At 36.7% G+C, this 21,560-nt stretch overlaps 1 protein-coding gene across 2 annotated transcripts in view; it reads right to left on the bottom strand.

Annotated features, from left to right (window-relative positions):
• Positions 1-21,560, bottom strand: part of Exoc4 (exocyst complex component 4) — a 782,658-nt gene that overhangs the window by 746,378 nt on the left and 14,720 nt on the right. Inside the window, exons 1-3 of one of the 2 annotated variants that reach the window (XM_078040566.1) lie at positions 19,597-19,716; positions 15,965-16,154; positions 4,860-5,054 (exon numbers count right to left, since the gene is read on the bottom strand). In XM_078040566.1, the coding sequence (XP_077896692.1) occupies positions 4,860-5,054; positions 15,965-16,154; positions 19,597-19,613 (402 nt within the window). In that variant the 5' untranslated portion in view covers positions 19,614-19,716. Of the gene's footprint in view, positions 1-4,859; positions 5,055-15,964; positions 16,155-19,596; positions 19,717-21,560 lie in introns of those variants that run through there. The other variant, XM_078040565.1, reaches the window with a different exon arrangement.

Below are 21,560 nucleotides of genomic sequence, written 5' to 3'. Positions count from 1 at the left end.
AGCTACAGGCTACAATATTAATCAAGTCTCTGATTTCAATGTGACGGATACAGGCTTCTTGTTGGATCACTTCTAGCTTTTCATAAACCAACAGTAGCTGTTTACCTTGAAGAAGGAAACAAAAGGCCAGACCTATTTGCAGACATTCCCTGTCATGACAATTTAATTATTTTATGCAATACTTGGGTTATCATATCAAAAGAAGAAATAAATATCCACCTAGAAGCCAAGCCTATAACTACTAGGCCAGTCCGATGGTGAAACGAGAACAGCAGGAGCTGGCAAGAGCCAGGGGTCACCACTGATTTATTTACTCCAGAATATTAACCCATACTGAGTAGGGATCAAATTACTACATATCTGCATCTGCACCTGCCTAAAATGAAAATGCAAAATCTCAGACAAACAAATCCAAGGAAATTAGAGGGTTTTAAAAGACTAGATTGTTTTGTCATTACTTTCCACAAAGGTCTTTTAGCAAAGATTTCCATTTGGACCCTTGAGATTCCTTAAGTAGATTTTACTTCGAATGGCACATAAACATGGGCAAAGAAAATGTGATCTTTTTTTATATGAAGTCCAGGGAAAGAGCATTATTAACCTTATTCTTCGCTCTTATATATAAAAGACTGCGTTGAAGAATACTTCCAACCTTTTAGGCACACTTTAAATCCTACCTCCATGAAATCTTTGTGATTGGGATATTCAAACAATTGCTTATTTGGAACATGCCAACAACCCCTCAGATCATGCAAACAAATACCACATCTGAAAAATGGCAATAATATTAGAGCCTTATTTCTTATAAGGTTATGGAGAGCATTAAATGAATTAACAAATTATAACATACATATTAGCTAAATATATATTAGATGTTATAATTGTTGTTATTCATTTAAACATTACTAAGAAGAATGGTCAGAAACAAGATGTTTATTTTTTAAAAAGAAAGAAAAAATCCACTAACCAGAGAAGCAAAAGCATACCAGAGCTCCTAGAAAAGAAACACCTTTCACTTCACTAGTGTTAAAGGTTTTCACATAGTTACTCATTTTGGCTAACAATTTGTGAACTCTGACCACGTGGACTGCACTATGCTAGGCACAGGGCAGACAAAAATAGATAAGAACCAGCCCTACCTTCAATGACCTATCACACAAACAAAATCAATTATATTATAATGAATAACACAATGGTTAAGGAAACATTAAAAAAAAAAAAAAAGCACCTAAGTGTTTGAAGCTTTCAGAGAGTCAATAAAATCTTAGAAAATATGTCACCATTTTCCAGGGAGACAGAATTGTGAATCATGTCAGGAAAAAACATGGTCAATTAAAAAAGAAACATCTATCCAATCCTTATATACCAGCAATGAATAACTAGAAACTATTATTAATAAAGAACTATTGTTTTTTAAAAGCCTCAAAAAATATGATACCCAGATTAAATCCATCAAAATACACACAATATTTCTAAAGACATAACTAAGCACTATTAAAGGATATTAAACAAAGTCTTTAATAAATGAGGCACATCCAATTAACGGACAAGAAGCCTCAATATTGCTAACAAGAGATTCTCTTAATTTTAATGAAAATCCTACCACACTTTTTGTGGAATTCAACAAATTGGCACTGAAATTGCTATGGAAGAGTAAAGGGTAAAGAATAGCACATACAGAAAGTGAATGTCTTCACTTCCTGTCAGGATGTATTATAAAGTTACAATAATTAAATCAGCGTGGTTTGGTGGAGGTATGAGACCAAATTGAATAAAATAAAGAACCTGGAATCACATCTAAGCATATGTGAAAATTTGGCATGTGACAAAGAGCATTATAAATCAGTACAAACATGATTCAATAAAGAGTCTGCGCCTATTGGCTATCCAGAAAAAAAATAAAATTAGATCCATAGATCATACCATATAGAAAATGGTCTTTGGAAAGATTAAAGAAGAGAACACACGAACTAAAAAGAATAAATTTTAAAAAGATTTTAAAAAAAAAGAGAACATAAGAGTTTATCTTTGAGACATTGGGATTAAAAACATTCTTAAAACAAAAGCACCTAATATAAATGAACAAGATTGAGAAACTTCATGGCATTAAAATTTGTTTAATTTTCTAACAAAAGACACCACAAACAAAGTATAAAGATGAATCACCAACTGGAAGAAAATATTTATAATCCACCTGCTGACAAAGGATTAGTATCCAGAATATATAAACAACTATAAATAGGAAGAAAAAGGAACAAAACTTCTGGGAAACATACCATATGCACTCACCCTGTTGTGAAGGCAACTATGGTTCCTTGCCATCCCAATTCCCACCACCCTAACAACATGATTTTGGTTAAACCCGATGACCATGGTACCCAAACTGGCTCAACCTAAATCTCAATTATTTAACTATGAAAAGATATTATTTTCTTCTGCAAAGCAATCTTTGCAATTTGATCCCATGTTTTTCAATTAGGAACAAAAGGTTATTTTCTTATGAAAAGCTGAAAAGATGTAGACTACAGCCTATATCACTTCTCCCCGCACACCCACACTCTTTCATACATGTGGAAGAAATCAGCCTAGAGTAGAACAAGAAAACATGCAGAGAGAACATACAGTGACATTTCATGTATATATTTTTAGCAGATTGGTTACATAAGCCAAGCAGTTCTTTGCACTTATGTTAGTGCCAGTTTGGATCTTCATGTTCTCCAAAGGCCATGTGTTGAAGGGTTGGTCCCCAGTCTGTAACCCTACAGGGAGATGGTGGAACCTTTAGGAGATGGGATCTAGTAGAAAGAAGTTAGGGCATCAGGGGTATGACCCTGTAGGGGATACTGGGAACCCAACCCCTTCCTCTTCCTTTGCTTCCCAGCTGCCATGAGGCGACAGATTCCTCTGCCACCTATTCCTGCAATTATATACTGCCTCTCCACAGGCAAAGGCAATGGGACCAAATCACCAAGGACTGAACCTTCGCAAACTGTGAGTCAAAATGAGCCTTTATATTCTTATGAGCTAATTTACCTCAGCTATTTCAAACAATAATTGTAAAGCTAACTAACACAGCTAGCTAGCATTGAATTTCTAACTTATGACCAATAATTTAATGAAGTTATATAATGAAGTCCTGAAGGAAAATATGTCAAAAAGGAGGAGGGGGGTATATCCATAATTCATTAGCCTTTAAGTAAATAAATTAGCCCTTGAGTAATAAGACCAAAAAACAAAAATTTGAAATCCTAAAATGAACATAACCCAGAAATATAGCAACTATTTCAATATATGGCACTTACATAAATGCAGGCCTACTTCCAAATAATCATGATGCAAATGGATGCATATATGCCTCGCAAATATGTATGAATTTATCTATTGCAATTGCTGTTTCTTAATAATTTAGCACAACTATGCATTAACCAACACTAAAACTGAAAAGTAATTTTTTTCTGTCAGACAACCTAGAGTCATTATTAAGATGTCACTTTAAATAAGATGCTGGAAACAAACAATTCTCTTGCCACTCCCCAGAGCAAACCACTATTAACCTTTTTCCCCTGTGGAAATTGACCAGGCAGTCCATTCAGAACCAGGTTTTAATATATGATAGCACTTCTCAAACTTTGGTTATGACAGTACCTTAAAAACTTATGAAACACTTTTAGCAAAACCCTTCTTGGGAGTCTAAATTAGTTGGAACCATTTAGAACATTGCCTTCAAATTCCCACCAATTTCCTTTAGGGATTTTTTTTTCCAGTGTAACAGTGAAAGTTATCTGATAAAACAAAAAAGAAAAAGGGTTTCACTTCATGAGGGAAAAAAAAAAAAGTAAATGCAGTCAATCTGCTGCTGAGAACTTCTGTAGTCCTCAGCCAACTTTGAGCAGTAAAAGTGGGTGTTTACACGTAGAATGGGCAGAAGATAGAGCAGCCCTCTGTAAGAGCCACAGGCCCTGGAAAATTAGATTACTTGGGAGCAAAATCTGCATTTCTATTTTTCATTCATCTGTTTGCCACTCACCAACAACCACTATCTCCTCAGAACTTTCATACAGTCAAAAAACAGCAAAACTTAGCCGGGCGCAGTGGTGCACGCCTATAATCCCAGAGGCTCCAGAGCCTGAAGTAGGAGGATCTCGAGTTCAAAGCCAGCCTCAGCAAAAGCAAGGCACTAAGTAACTCAGTGCAACCCTGTCCATTAAAAAAAAAAAAAAAAAAAAATGCAAAATAGGGCTGGGGATATGGCTCAGTAGTCGAGTGCTCCTGAATTCAATCCCTAGTACCCCCCACCAAAAAAAAAAAAAAAATAGCAGAACTTAATGGACTATGATAGAGGCTAAAAGCTAAGTTGTAAAGGGCTTCTGTTTAACAAGGTAACTTCTAGGAATCATCTCAAAAAAATTATTTTCTTTCTTATCAATTGAAAATTAAAAAAAAAAAAAGCCCTAATGTAAAAATTCCTTAAAGACTTTGTGGAGAACAGGGTTTATAAATCTTTGTAAGTTCTATGTCATACAGATTTTATTCCTTAAAATGAGATTCATTATCTTCCTCTAAAGCAAAAAGAACACCTCTCATTACCATTCCAACATGATTTAAATACTGGTTTCTTTCCATTATATTCTGGCTATTGTTCCAAAGGTAGAAAATACATAAATAACAATCATCTACCATTTCAAACACTGAAATTAGGAAAAGAACCAGCCGGGGTTCACGTGTGAGGGCTAGTGAATACTAAGAAGGCACTTTGTAATGTGCTGCATACATTACAGAATTCACAGGAAACAAAAAAGGGTACTTTTAAGATAATTTATCTTAGCAGAAATGACCCTCAGAACAGGTTGTTCTCTTACCAGCATGTCAGTGGCACTGAGATAGTGCTTGCTGGCCATGCACTGTTCCAGCTTTTGAGGTACTTGCTTGATGTTCTCGATTTCATCTAGCAGGTTCAGGACATGCTTGTGTTCAATTCCTTCAATCCACAGTTTCCGAAGTTCATCTCGTTTGCAGTGCAGTAACATCTTGCACGAAAGAAGATTCTCTTTTACCTACAATAAAACAGATCCAGTCTTGAGCCAGTCTAAACCCATAATCTAGTTAGCATTCCTCAGTGGTTCCACTATGCAAAACAGTTTCTAATTCCCACTCCCACTTATTTCCCTTGGTTGGTCTGCTTACAAAATTCCAATCCTGGTTTTGACACTGACTCACTTGGGTGCATCTCTACCTTTTTGAGCCTGTATTTTCTCTACCATGAAATGAGAAAACTACTCCTAACATACCTTTGAATGAATCTAGAAATAATTACTACAAATATAAAGCACTCTGAAAATATAAAGCACAACATAAATGTTAATATATATAAAAAGGGAATAGTCAATGTAAGTCCAAAGCCATTATTCCTTCTCCAATCCTCCTTGAAGATGTCTGATTTAGCTGATAGGTCACTTGGTCCATGCTTCTAACTCTACAACGTTAAGCAAATTTACAAGTAAGGAGCTGAGCACTCTTCTCAATTGCCTACAATAAAAATAACCCACTTCTAAAAAAGAGTAAGCATATCCAGATATAATCTTAAAATTAAAGAACATACCAAGGATTTTTTGCCTTTATAGTCTGAAAATCAGATATTAAATAAGACAATCTCCAGCATTCTGAAGGTCTGTCCAGTGTCCTGACTAGCATAGGCACAACACGACAAAATTAAAGGGCAAGGAGTGGAATGAGGGGGAGACTCACAATACACATGGTAAGAGTAAGGGTTTTTTAATTGATTTATTTATTTCAATTAGGCACATATGACAGCTGAATGCATTTTGATTCATTGTGCACAATTGCAACACAACTTTATATTTCTCTGGTTGTACACAATGTAGTGTCACACCATATGTGCAGTCATACATGTACCTAGGGTAATGATGAAGAGTAAGTCTTTATTTTGTGCCCTGATTTCTTACAACATGGAAAAAAAAATTTAATCATGACCTTTGACCATTCACAAAACTGCTTTCATATACTTTTAACAATCCTCATATATTTTATTTAAATTAAAATTCAGTATGTATTTATAGTTTTGTCTCTGGTTTGTTTGAGCTAAAATTTTTATGCCTGACTACATCTCAAGTGTACCATGAGATGAGTTTAGGCAAATGCATACGGTTATATAACCAAACCTTCATCAAGATGAGGCATTTTCATTACCCTGGAATATCTGCCATGTTTTTGACAACTAAAAAATCTGTATTCCTCTTCTGCAATATTTGGTGTGTGTTCATGTGCATATTCACTGACCCTCTAATTCTGTGGTTACAAACTAAATTTCCACATTTTTCTAATAAGCACAGAATATATGAAGAAAGAATGCTAAGATTAAAATGTTTCTTGAGGAAGATCCTAATCCATTTCTGTAACACCTAAATCATATTTATATGATACTCTCCCATGTTTAAAAACAAAGATTTCTTGAGTAAGAAAACTTTGTGATGTCCCAAGATAGGCTTGGTAGAATGGTAGGCATGGGGTGAGGGGTTACAGACCCCTTGAAAAATCTTACAGAAATGGCTCCCATTATCTTATTCCTTCCTGCAATCTCACCAAAGTAAAGGCAAAGAAATTCTTTCTTAAGCAAAGAACATCAAGAAAAGAGAAGAGAGGAAGTAACCTCAAATAAGAGATAGCAACAGAATTCTAGAAGATGGATGGTGTGGGCAACTGAATTAGCAAACCAGAGAAATCTGAACACCTCAGCCTGGACTGAGAGTTTGTACCAATGAAAAAAGGCACCAGGTATTCAGAAGGCAGAAGTTCAGCGTTACAACTTTCTGTAGGAGTACTTAGAGGGCCAAACTCCCATCAAGCTATCCAGACAGGTAATTCCTTTCCCTCACACTGGCCATTCTGGAGAGACTGAATTAGAAAGGATTTGAACCAGGCTGAGGGGAAGGCATGAATGCTGGATAGAGAGCCTATTGGACAGCATGCTCCTCAGCACCTCTGGACCCTCTACCTTCTTCAGGGATCTGGCTCTAATTAACAGGAGCAGCTCAACTTTCAACCCCAACACAGGAAAATTTATGATTTTCCCAGGAAAATGTCCCAGTCCAAGTAAAAAGTCCTGTCTAATAGTGACAACTAAGGTTTCACTGAAGAAACCACCAAGTACCTGCCCAATCATCGAGCACAAACCCCAGAATATGTTCTGTGCTTCTAACCAGCTCCCTCCCTCTTGCAGACAAATGGTCACCATTCAAGGAAAGCATGTAGAATGGACAGACAAGCATCTAAACAAGCAAAAAGAAAGAAGTACTGAAAGGAGTGGGAAATAGAAACTATGCAGGAAACAGAATTTAAAAAAAAAAAAAAGCTATAATTAACAGCCTGAAGAAAAATAAGAGACATTATTACATAAAACAGCAAAACAAGACAGGTGCTACAAAAATTTTTAGAAAATGAAAAACAACTCTTAGAAATTTAATTACAGAAATTTTTAAATTTAATAGAAAGGATGGAAGACATTCTTGAAGAACTCTGCAAACAGAAACATATATAAACATACACAAACAACAGGTAAGAGATAAAAGAAAATGAGAAGATTGGCCTAAAAGTCCAGGAGTTCCAGGAAGAGGAAAATGAGAATAGTGGAGAAAAGGCTAATAAAATTTCACTAAAAATTTTCCCAGAACAAAAAACATGAGTTCTCAAACTGAAAACGCACATCAAGTGCTCAGGGGAATGGAGTGAGAAAAGACCGCACCCAGGACACATCATCCTGAAGTCTAAGAACACCAGGGATAAAGAAACAATCTAAAAGCTTTCCAAAGGAAAAGGAGAAAGCAGGACCTACACAAAGGTGTGAAAATCAGAATGACATCAGACTGTTCTCAACTGCAAGACTAAAAGCTATAATACAAAGGAATATTATACCTTCAAAATTCTGAGAGAGGATTCTTTCCCAGAAAAACAATCAATCCAACATGAGGAAAGAATAAACACATTTTCAGACATGCAAGCTCTCGAAAAGTGAATATTACATGTACCAGGCCCCAGCACATTTCTAAACAATGTGCTCTCCCAATACAGGAGACAAACAGAAGAAAAGAAACATGGGATCCAGGAAAGGGTAAAACTATTATAGAACTCAGGCAACAGGAGTATCCATTCGATAATTCCAGAGAAAACAAAAACAGCAACAAAACTGCACAAGAGAAAATGTAATTACTGTGTGCAACTTGAAAGTAAATATTTATGTAGTTCTAACAAGGTAAGCACTGATAATTTAACCAAAACCAAGATACAACTTCTATATTTAGAGAGAATGAAGGAGGAAGATGTAATAGGCTGGGGAAAGGAGGAAGGACTAAGTCCTCATCCTCCATAGCTAAAAGTCAACATAGAAGATCCCAAAGAGAAAATGCAAGAAAAAATAATGTGAGCAAACTAATAAAAACAGAAAGACCTGTGGGGCCTGTGGATTAGAAGAGTGACTAGTCAATGCCTCTGAAGCACTGGAACTTGAAATGTGGTAGGATAAAGTAGGAGAATCCTGGCATCTATCACCATTTCTGGTTTTGACTTTTAAACATCTATCTCAAGGCCATTTCTGACTCTTGAAGTTATTGGTTGCTGGATTAAGAACTTCAGATATTAAACTCTTTTTAACTTAGTTAAAATCTTTTCACAAATGGACTTCTGATATTCTACTCATATCCTTGGTTCTCTTAGTCTCAGCTTTTTCTTCTGTGTGGTCACCATGGAAGTAGAAAAAATAAATTTTATGTCATACAACACTCAACTAGGCTCCTGATAAATTTTATGTCATACAACACTCAAATAGGCTCATGATAAATTAACAAACTATCAGTAAAATTTGGCAAACTCTTGTATGATTGGGAAAAGACCATTATGGCATTTCACACTAGCATATATACAATGTCATTCCCTCACTTTTTACTTCTTCACACTACCTGGAAGGAAAAGTGAAAGGCAGAACTTTTCAGGACAGGTGGGCAGAAGGCAACATAGGCATCAGACTGTGCAGAAAATGAACATCACCAAAATTATTCCCTAAACTGAGGTAACACGGGTGCAAACATAAGCCACAATAACTTTTATTACAAATTATCCAGAGTCTTCAGCTTTTATATTTGTACATCACAATTAAAAAGAACTATTATTTTAAAACTGGGAGCTAGTCAGCAATTAAAAAAAGAAGAAGAATCAAAAAGAATCTCAAAACTACATGATAAGCAAGACATGGGGGTGCATGTTTACAAACCCAGCAACTCAGAAAGCCAAGGCAGGAGGATCACAAGTTCAAGGCCAGCCTCAGCGATTGGAGAGCTCAAAGTCAAAGGACAGCATGCTCTTCAGCACCTCTAGACCTTCTACCTTCTTCTACTTATCTCAAAATAAAAAAACAAAAAGGGCTGGGGATGTAGCTCAGTGGTAGAGTGCCCTGGGTTTAATTCACAGTAGCAAAATAATAATAATAAGGAGGAGGAGGAGGAAGAGGAGGAGAAAAAGGAGGAGAAGAAGAAGATGATGATAAACCAGGGATAGTAGTAGATGCCTAAAATCCTAGTGACTGGGAGGCTGAGAAAATGGAATCACAAATTCCAGTCCAGCCTGGGCAATTTAACAAGAAACTCAGCAACTTAGCAAGACCCAGTCTCAAATAAATAATAATAATTTTTGTTAAAGAGTTGGGGTAGTTCAGTGGTAAAACAATGTAAGCATAAGAATCCAGATGCAAAAGAAGGTATAAAGTATAAAGTTCTAGAACAGGCAAAAACCGAATCCAATTTCAAATTCATAGTAGCTTGTAACAAGATATGGGAAAGAAGCGACTGCATAGAGGCAGTAGAGAACACTCTAGGGCAATGGTAACATGTTCAAGGATATACACACTTGCCAAATTCACTGAACTATACTCTCAAAATACATGCTTCTAGTATATCTAAATTAGATCTAGACAAAGATGGGGACTACAGCCATTATAAAAAAATAGTATGGCAGTTTCTCAAAAAATTAAAATACAACTAACTACCAGATGATACAGCAATCCCCCTAGCGTGTATACAGTCCCCAACTTATCATGCTTCAAATTCACAATAGTGTAAAAGTGACACACCCTCAGGAGAAGGTATACTTTGATTTTGATCATTTATCAGACTAGCCATATGCTATATGATCCTCTGGTGATTCCTGGAAGCAGCAGCAAGATGCAAGCCATGTGATCACAAGGATAAACAGCCAATACTCCACACTGCGCTATAACAAGCTCGAATGTTCAGTAGAAGGCATGTACTAAATGCATTTTTTATTTATGGTATTTTCAATTTACAATAGGTTTATCCGGATATAATCACATAAGCCAAGGAATATGTCAAATATGACATATGTTAAAATATGTCCCTTTAATCCTAATTCAGTACTTTTCTAATTCCATAATTTAAATGTTATAATCTTCCAGCATTTTCTCTGTGCCTGTATCCATCAGCCCCTCTTGAGTATAAAAGGGAGGGTGCACCTCTAAGTGTGCATATTATCTGCAATAAGGTGCACCAAATGAGCAAGGAACTCATCAAACCTGTAGACCACAAAGATCCTGAAAGTGCCCTATGAACAAGAGATGGTCATTGAAGATTAATATAAATCAATATTACTCTTAATTCTAAAAGTACAAAATACCATTTCCACCCCGCTTTGGCAGTGAAAGTAATTCTACATATAAGCACTTTTCTATGGGTATTCACCTGTTGAAAGTATCCAGCCCAACTTTTTCCATGAAATTTTATAGAAAGTGCCTAGAAAGACAAACTTCAGAAACACCACTCACTGTTCTGTTTAAAAGCCCTTTGGAACTATAGGTCATTTAAAAATTACACTTAGTTTTTTTCAGCTGACATTCTAATATCTTAAATTCTCTGAGAGGCTCACCACAACCCTATCCCAGGGCAATATCTCCTTTTGAGCGTCTGAATTTGGGTACAGTTGAACTTCATGCAAGGATTACCTCATGGTTCTTATTACTACACTAATGTACTGCGGACTACTGGTCTGTTTTTAAATTATAATATCTCATTACTGCCTACTATTTACCATCACTATTTCTAGAAAGCTGAAGGCTTTTTTCCTTTTTATACAAGCAGGTAGGAATTTCCATCTTATATTTGGGCTACAAAAACCATCTTGTTGCACTATGATACTCCTAGTTTTAATTAAGGCAATTCTTCATTCTAATTCCACCTCTCAAAGTATACTTTAATATAAAAGCCAAAGTTATTTTCTGTACATGTTAAGTAATGAGCATTGTATTACCGAATAATTAGGCCCTAACGACTTCACTTGATTATCACATATAGCTATTTCTAGTTACAGGCAGCAAAAACAGACTTTACATCTTGATCTAGTACTAAGAGGGCAGTCAAAAATGGGGTGAAAGCCAGGTGCAGTGGCGTATACCTGTAATCCTAGTGGCTCGGGAGGCCGAGACAGGAGGACTTCAAGTTCAAAGACAGCCTCAGCAATGGTGAGGCACTAAGCAACTCAGTGAGCCCCTGTCTCTAAATAAAATACAAAATAGGGCTGGGGATGTGGCTCAGTGGTCAAGAACCCCGTTCAATCCCCAGTACCAAAAAAAAAAAAAAAGGGGGGGGGTGGGGGCAGAGGTTAAGTGTACATCACAACAGAACTGGATCTCTGTGTTCTCCCTTCAGCCTACATTGCTCCTGTGATAAGCAACAGACTAACTCATCCTAAAGAAATCTGAGTTAGGGGTTGGAGTTGTGGCTCATGGTAGAGCACTCACCTAGCACGGGTGGGGAACTGGTTCAACTCTTAACACCACATAAAGATAAATAATTAAAGGTATTGTGTCCATTTACAACTAAAAAATATTTTTAAAATTTTTTTTTAAAAAAAAAAGAAATCTGAGTTATCTTACCACCAAGTACACTACAAAGAAATGCTCAGATTCAAATACCTACAAGTCTCCAAGTTGTATCAACTCATATTCATCTAGTTTTGTGTTACTTCTGCTATATTAGACAGTCATAATGAGACACTGGCAGAATTTCTGGATTCTGAAATTATCTAATGTAATAATATCTCATTTTGACCAGTTTTACAATGTATTCAAAGTAACAGAACTTCCCAAGTATTCTGCTTATTACTCGAATTATTTGGCCTTGTCAATCATACAGGGTATTTTATTTGTACAAGTTTTTAAATCTAGAAAACATTTCTATATAAATATTGAAAAATAAAAAATAAAGAAATAAAAGGGCTGGGAATGTGGCTTAATGGTAAAAGCACCTCTGGATTCAATTCCCAGTACAGAAAGAAAGAAGGAAGGAAGGAAAGAAAGAAAGAAAACTGTAAACAGTTGCATGGTCTCAAGTTTTAGAAGGTAGCAATGCATCATGAGTGGGGACTAAGACAGATGCAAAACATCTGCATCTGTCTTAGTCCCCACTAAAACCTAGTCCTAGACCAATAGCAGTTCTAAGAAAAATACGAGTCACATTATGTCATTCTTATGCTCAAAACTTTACAATGGTTTCCCACCCTATTGAAAGTTAAAAATCAGAATTCTTTTAACGACCTACAAGGTCCTGTAGGCCTTGGTCCTCTGTGCCACACCTCACCCACCCACTCTCTCATCTCTCTCCTGCTGCTTCCTGGACTCCTCCATTTGCTCCAGCCTCACTGGCCTCTTTGCTGCTCCTCCAAACTTCTAACCATGACTCTACTACAGTTCCCACCCTCTCTCTCACCCCTTTAGATGTTGGCTCAACTGTAACCTCAGTGAAGCTTCCCTGACTTATGCAATTAAAAGAGCAGTTTCCTACTTTCCCTTTCTTTTTTTTTTCCTTTTTTTGCACAGCATTTGTTACCATCTATTATTCCATCTGTTTACTTATTTATTAGTTTTCAGTCTCTCTCTCTTGATTACAATGTGGACTAGTATGTAAACTCCACAAGAACAAGAATTTGTGTCTGTTTTCATCACTTTAATACCCCAGAGCCTAGAAAAATGCTCTCAGTCCAAGACAGACACTGAAGATACAGAGATTAAATAAGTGTTGATAAATATAATCTATTTGCTTATTTCTTGCCTCCTCCCATTCACATGGAAGCTCCATGACATGGTCAGGAACTAGTGTTTTCCACTTGTATAGCCCCAGATCCTAGAACAGACTTAGAACAGATCCAGCACTCAACACATATGTTGAATGAATCCTCATTATATTTTGGTACAGAACAGAAAGAAAATCTCAACTCAGTCTATACTTCGCCACATCTTGCTTGGCTCTAAAATAAAGCACCCCACAGATGATTGAATCATTCACATTTTTAATTCAAAAAATGCATACCTATATTTTATATGCAATCCAAAATGCAATTAAAAACCAAAAATGACAAGGAAAGATAAGAAATATCACTGTTTCCTTGGTGATAAGAAATGGACAGACAAAAATTTCATGGTACAAAATTGTCAAATTATGCAATAAAAACATATTCACTCTCATTTTTCCCCAACATTTTTCTTCTACTATTAATCAATTATTAAAGGCTTTTTTTGCAAAGAGTTTTAGTTCCTTTTTTTCCTCTTCCCAATATTGAAGCTAATTCTGAAGACTGAGTTATATGACATTTACTGTCTGATACAAGAAAGGTTTCTTTTGTTTGTTTCCTTTTGCTCAGAACCACAGTATATCAAAAATGAGGAAGGTAAGAAGACTGTGGCTACTAAAACAAATGTGCAGTCCTCAAGATGAGGCCCTTTTCAGTACCAGGTGAACACTCTTTGTTTGCAGCAAAGATGCTATCGACTCAGAATGGTAGGGAGCAAAGCAGAAAGCAATGCTGGTGCTTCCCTTGAGATTAGGACAGAGTCCATTCAGTCAACCAAACTAATCAGAAAATACAAATACCAAAAGGTCCTTCACCCTTGCTGTGATTACCCGAGGCAAAGCCAGAAGGTCAGCAGCTCTATACATTCATTTTCTGACCCTTCTTGAGCTTAGTATATTGGGTCAAAGTGGACTACAGTTTATTTTAAATCTACAGCAACTGATCTATAGCTTTACCTAGTCTCACAGACAAATCCATAGAATGAACTCAACCACTTGTGAAGGCTAAGAATTATAGTATTCCTTTCCAAAATGCCCAGTTATTTTTATTTTTTTTAAAGAGAGAGTGAGAGAGAGAGAGAAAGAGAAGAGAGAGAATTTTAATATTTATTTTTAGTTTTTGGCGGACATAACATCTTTGTTTGTATGTGGTGCTGAGGATCGAACCCGGGCCACACGCACGCCAGGCGAGCACACTACCGCTTGAGCCACATCCCCAGCCCCCCCAGTTATTTTTAAAACGTAAAGAGGTCAGTACATTTATTCAAAAAAGGTTAAGAGCTAAATGATTCTGAAACTAGACTCTGAGAGGTTGCAAATCATATACCAATAATATTCTTGGAAGGATAATTTATGTATCTGCTTACAAAATCATAAGATAAGGTCTAAAGAACAGGAAATAAAGCATGTGAGAATACCCTAAACACAGCCATTCTGGGTAGATTCAAGTCGGGGAGTCCGCTACCAATCTCTAGCATAGGGCTGTGAATCTGAGACTGATCCCCCAGTGGTGCCTGAAGGGCAGTAGCCAAATGCTAAGGACACCACCAAGCATGATGCTCTGGATGGCTCACTCCAACTCCAAATAAGTAGAAAGCAGTGCCCCTTAATGTTTGCTATGCTTAATGTTTTGATATCTGCAAAATATCACTTGTTTTTTAATTTAAAAGGGATTTTAGTGCTTAAAAACTGCCTGAAAATCAGCAGCAAAACTTCATATTCAGGGAGACTATAGAGTTCAAATTCTAAATTTGACAAGAAAATAAACACAACCATTTATGACAAAGAATCAATGTTCAGTAAGGGTAGAAATTATTGTTACTCATCAAAATATAGTATAAAAAAGGTATTTAAGGAGTGATCTTAAAAACAGACAGCAAGAGGGGTTGAGGTATAATTCACTGGTAGAGCACTTGCCTGGCACATGTGAGGTCCTGGCTTTAATCCCCAGCACTGAAACACACACAAACACACACACACACACACACACACACACACACACACACAGCCAAGAACAATACAATTATAAAGTTACAATACACAACCCTTACTTTATCAGTTCATCCCTTGACAAACAAAAAAAATGCCCATTATGAACTCACTTTATCACTTAAGTACCTCAGGCAGATAACCAGGAACCAAGAGCTTTTCAAAGACTTATCATTAAAAAAGGGGGTGGGAAACAGAGATGAAAAAGAAACAGTTCCAAACAACAAAATTACAAAATAAAAGTTAATACCAGTTCATCACATCCAAGTGTGATATTCAAAAATTGTTTTTCATAAACATTTCATCCTGTTTAATTTGTATATTAGATTTCCTTTTCTTCACAAAAATACCAAGAATTCACACAACTGCAGATAAATCACAACTAACTTCCAATTATGTGACATACTCAAAGCCAAAATTTCATAAAACCAAAAAAATGTTTTCTAATTGCTATAGCAGCATACCCAAATGTGTAAAAAACAGGATATGAGCACATTAAATACACTGTGATGGAGCCTCTGATAGTAAGAAGCCCTGGAGTCTGAAAAGAGCTCTCCTCTGGTTCAGATTCTTTGCAGTCTTCCTCAAGTTGAGGCCACCTTCTTATGCCACTTCACACTGCAGAAACCAAGGAGACAAAGAGGATGGAAGGACAAGCCCAGGATATTCTCCGTGGTCTTAATCAGGCAGGCTTTCTAGACACCTGCAGAACCCTTGAAACTGTCATCATGAATCACTTGTTAAGGACCATTAGCCATTGCCATGGCACCTCTCCAAACACACACCTGTACTAAAAGTAAGTGGCACAGTCACCAGACAAGGAGGAGGCCTACCTGTTTTATTTTATTTCGGGAGTTGGTGATGCGCTCTGTGATGCTCTGGTATGTGCGAATGGCTGTCGTCAGTTCTGTGTAGTGTTGCACAATTAGTTCATCCAGGTCACGGTCACATTTCTCATAGGCCTCTTCAAGGCGACCCTTCTCATTTTCTCTGTCTTCAACATCATCACTGGTAGACAAAGTCCTGGTAAAGACAGAATATATCAAGCTGAATATAATTTTTGCAGAAAGTAAACGTCTCTGTCAATATGCTAGCACATGCATTTTATCACCTAGAAAAATGAAGTAATGGAAAATATGACATCTCCTTCATGGTAAATTCCAACAGGCCATCTACTTGGGTTTAGGGCTTATCTATCCAAGGAGCCCTTTCCTTCACTTGTTTCCTTAGCCTTAGAATTTATTTTAATCAGATAGCAGGTGGGCATGAACTCTGTGAGAGGCCAGGCAGCTCTTGATACGTTGAGCTAATCAGACTTCCTAATGATTCCATTTCTCTTATCAGGGACAAGCTTGGTCAATACAGAATTCATAGAAATCATTTTCTTGGAAGAAGGATAACAGAAACCCTAGGTATTGTTATAAAAAGCTGAGATGCTCAAACACCAGCCACCTTACAACCATGGAGGAGAAAGCCAAGAGAAATGCCAAGTTACCACAATTATGTCACCGGGCCATGGAAGCAGCCAGGCCTGAAGCCACCTTACCTCAAGACTTCTTCTTAAGGGATATAATAAATATCCATTGTTTAAGTCACTTTCAGTTGATCTTCTTTTATATGCAGCTGAAAGGGTACTGATAAAATTACATTGAGGAATCACCTTCTAAAGAGTTCATTCCAATGACCTGAATTTCACAGAGCCCTCAGCAGCCTGGAAATAAGGTTATATTAATTCTAAAATGCTACAACAGCAACAGTCTAAGCTATACAACAGGAGTCCCTGCAGTTACTCTTCTTCAAACAGCATTAACAAGATTGATATGAATCAACAATAACCAGAGAATGCGATAGTTACACTTATTAAAAATATTTCAATAACTTAGTTTGATACATGGGCCACAGATCTTTATTTCCTCTATTATCTTTCTTGGATAATTTTTTTTAATTTAGTATTATAATCAGTGACAAAAAAAAAACACCTTTTCCTCTTATCTGTTGGCTGTGGTAATTTAGAGTTTCATTAAATTCCCTCAGATTTGTCAGCTTCTATATTCAGCCTGGTTTATTTCATTTATCTTTTTTAATTTAGGGAGGGGGATATTTTAGGCTCTCAATGATGGATGCAATCAATTATAAGTCCATCATTAGAACTGCTTTCAGAGATGGTATGTCAGCAAATCAATCACAAATCTACTTCTAGATACTTGCAAGCAAAATACTGTACAACAGTCTTCTCCAAACTGTCATTCAGAGGAAGGATCTTAATTCATGAGCCACACAATATATAAAACTTCCTTTTCAATTTAGAGAATTCAGGAGACCAGCCTTTGACTACAATCCAAACCTCCAAAATGAAGTCTGTAAATGTGTCAGGCATGCCAAGAGACCAAGGACTGCATGAAACGGGCAGTGAAAGAAATGCGATGAACAAAAAGGCAAAAGCCACAAAGGAGAGTGTGAGATACTCGGGAAATCAACATCCAGGGAACTATAAGTTGAATGAAGGCCTTTACCTTTATTATACCAAATTCTGTTTCCTCATCTATAAACTGGTGATTCTATACCACACTACATCCAAGGTTATTTTAGGGGTAGAGAATAACACACAAGTTTTGACTACTAAAGTAAATCAAAGTGGAAAATTCGGGGGAAACAGTTTCAGAGACAGAAAGAACTGCCAAGATTACTTGTAATATTTGGTTACAGAGTAGCTGAGCATGTCTTCCAGTTGTTTCTATGATACATAACTTTGCTCTTTAAATCTGAAACCTTCTAGGCTATTAATCTAAAGTGAAGCACAATCAGAAAATGCCTTCAATTTATCAACTGTTCCAAAGGTAAGAGTTCTTAGATTTTTAACTCTATCCTTTCCCCTTGGAACAGCAGACAGCCACAGATTTTTAAGCTATACTGCATAAGTCTACCATCTTGACAATGCTTTTCATAATTCTTTCTCTCCACTACTATTTGAAAGAAACATGCCAAACATTTCACATTGTTTACCTTAACCAGTTAGAATTACCATGAAGGAAAATGTCAGGCCCAAAGAGGACACCTTCTCTGGCGTCAGCTGTCACAGCAACATATTACTGCATCATTAGGAGTTATTTAGGAAATAGAACAGGGTACTAAAATGAAGATTAGAGAGTAAATTGGGTCCAGAGGGGATTTTTGCTGCTATTTTCATTTTTATAGAAAATATTTGTATTAGAAATATCCAGGTATGTTGTGCCAGGTATGCTCAACATTTGAAATTCAGAGTCTTGATATAAACTAGGAAGAATAACATTTTGTCTTTAGTCAAAAAAAATTATGTTACAGAATCTGAGAGCATGAAAACACAAAAAGTTCTTTTTTAATTAGAGAAAAAGGCAGTAGGATAATAAAAATATTAATAGACTCTAATATTTAAACAGGCTCACTAGCTGCCAGGAAGCAGCTGTGTTGTGCATTTTATAGAATATATGTGGAATCCCTCTTGAGGGGGTCCTGTTATTACCTCCCCACCTCCCCCCTTACAGGGAAGCAGCTGAAATTTGAAGAGGTTAAATTAATTTACCCTACCTCACACAATGAGTATAAGGGTAGTACAGAGATTTAAAACCCAGGCTGGTCTGTTTGCAGATTATGTTCCAAACTGCCAGAGTCAAACTGCCTGGATAAGAATCCTGGCACTGCCACATTTATTTCCCATATGACTTCGATAATGGCATATCAATTTACTCATCCACAAAATGGAGACAATAAAGATACTTCCTTATAGGGTTATTAGTAAGAATTAAATTAGATGAAACTAAGCCTAGTATATAATTATCACTCAACAAATATTAGTTGTAGTTGTCAGGTATTATTTTTATAGTGAGACTAGTAGTAGCACGGATTGAGTATCCCTTTGTGGAGTTGAAATGCTTGGGATCAGAAGTTCTTTGGAGTTCATATTTTGTAATGTATGTATATGAATAACAAGATATCTTGGGAAGGGGATTCAGGTCTAAATATGAAATATGTGTTTTATATATACCTTATATTATATAGCCTAAAATTAAGATTATACATTAATAATTTTGTGTATGATCCATGGTGTGGAATATTCCATTTGTAGCATCATGTCAATGCTCAAAAAGTTTAGGATTTGGGAGTGCTTCAGATTTCAGATTTTCAAATTAGGTACACTCAACCTCTTAGAAGAAACAGCAAACACATCAGCATTTTTCCAGAATAAAATAGGAAGTACATCTCTAGAGACAAAGGTTCAAGTCCCACTACCCCAAATACTAGATCACTTAGCACTGGGTATGAGACTTCTCTGACTCCTACTTTTCCCTAATGTCAAGAATTATGAAGAGTCTGAGCCTTTATCCTATTTATAACCTAGCAAGTTTGCCTGCCAAAGTTCCATTGCTACTGACAGAAAATACAAACTTCCAGAGAAAACTTATCAGAGACTAAAGACTTTATTACTCACAGCATGGTAAGCAACATGAGAATCAGCAAATCTGTATCAGCTCCCCAAGGAGATTAGGCAGGCAGGACCACATGGATGCCTGCCCCACAAAGGGAGTTCTTGGAGAAGAATCCTGCAGAAAACTGAATCTTTTATAGTGGGCTGAAGACATGCCTACCCTTTATCTGGAGGGACAGGCTATTTCTGTCTTTCAAGGTTGTTTGTCAAACAAACATCCTTGACAAGATAATCTAAAACAAAGGGTGCTCAGTGCTTTGCTCACAAGAACTTCAGAAAAACAATGGATCCAAGGAGAACTGTCCTGAACAATAATGAAACCTAAGTCACCGAATTCCTTTAAGGATTGAATGACATCAAGGTAAGGATTAATTTCTTAGGTCTGTTTCCTTTTCTGCAAAATGAGACAATTTACAATGTCTCACACAGTAAACACATGGAAAATGAATGAATGATAGACCATAAACTCATGAAGCAGCAAGTTTCCAGAGAAAAAGCTCTCACTCATACCAGCAAAACCAGCAAATTTCAGTGTGGGTATCTTACTTTAAACTAGTCACTTAAACTGAACTGACAGTAGGGTAAAACAAATGTCTGCATTCTAGCTCATCCCACAAGCCAGGTTAGGAACCTCTCTTCATCTTCTAAGCCTTTGTGTGATGTGAAGCTCACTAGCTTACAAAGCAACTCATTGCAATTTTTAGGTCTATTTGTTATAAAGCCTTTTATCAAAATAAAATAAGCATCTTTAATATTCTACCCATTTATCCTAATTCTTTTTCAGCAACACAAAATAAGCCTATTCTCTCTTCCATAAAACATCCCCTCCAACATCTCCAACTGTTTCTTCCATACAGTTTCTTCCAAGTAGTCCAAAAACCTTGTTGCTATCCTCTGAAGTTCCCCCAAAATAGCTAACACTCTCATAGAACTTATTGTGGCCAGGCATTAATCTAAGTAATTTAAACATAATTCATATATTCTGGATAACAACTCTGTCAGGTAGGTACCATTATTATACCTCCTTTAAGAGATGATAGATGAGATTGAGTTGTTTGTTCAAGGCACAGAGCATTTAAGTAGCACAGTCAGACCTTGAACCTGGGCCACTGGCTGCACAGTCCAGCTCATAAGGGCTTTAACGATCCTGTTTTTCAAGATGTGTCCAGAACTGAACACAACTCCAAGAGCTTAGGGTATGAAATGTCCCCCAAAGAGCCAGGTACTGAAGGATCTCTAGCCTGTGGCATTATTGGAAGGTAGGTAAACCTTTAGGAGCCAGGACCTAATGGAATAAAGTTAGGTCACTGGGGGCATGCTCTAGAAGGAGACATTGGGGCTAGAGCCCCTCCTCTCTTTCTTTTCACTGACTACCCTGAGGCAAACAAGCTTCCTCTTCAACATGCTACTGCCATAAAGCTTTGTATCACCATAGGCCCAACTCAGCAACATCAGGTAACCAAGAATTGAAGTCTCTAAAACCATGAGCCAACAGAAATCTTTCCTCCTTTTATATCGATTATTTTGTCACCGTGACTGAAAGCTGCCTGACTTAACAACACACTTCCAAACTGAAAGTTTAGACTCTTTATTCCAAACAATCTAGCCTAAAACTACATTGCATTTTTAAAAATATAGAATCCAAAAATAATCTGACCCCTTTGACAGTAAACCCTGATGAGCCAGCTCTCATTCATGTTCTACTTGCAAAATTTTAAAATGAAATGCACAAGTTTATGTTCATCCCTATGTCCTACCTGTTGGAAAAAGAAGGTCCAAGTGAGGCACAAGTACAAATTATTGAGTGCCTATAATACAATAGGCAATGAACTGTTATTTTATATACATAATAAGACAATCTTCAAAATAGTGAGTTGGATAGTATCATCACCCTTCTCACAGCTGGGGAATCAGAGGCTCAGAGAAGTAATCTGCACACATACAGTTAATGATACCAGAGTGGAACT

Source organism: Ictidomys tridecemlineatus, chromosome 2, assembly GCF_052094955.1.
Source record: "Ictidomys tridecemlineatus isolate mIctTri1 chromosome 2, mIctTri1.hap1, whole genome shotgun sequence".
NCBI classification, from domain to species: domain Eukaryota; kingdom Metazoa; phylum Chordata; class Mammalia; order Rodentia; family Sciuridae; genus Ictidomys; species Ictidomys tridecemlineatus.
This window is presented reverse-complemented; position numbering and strand designations above follow the sequence as displayed.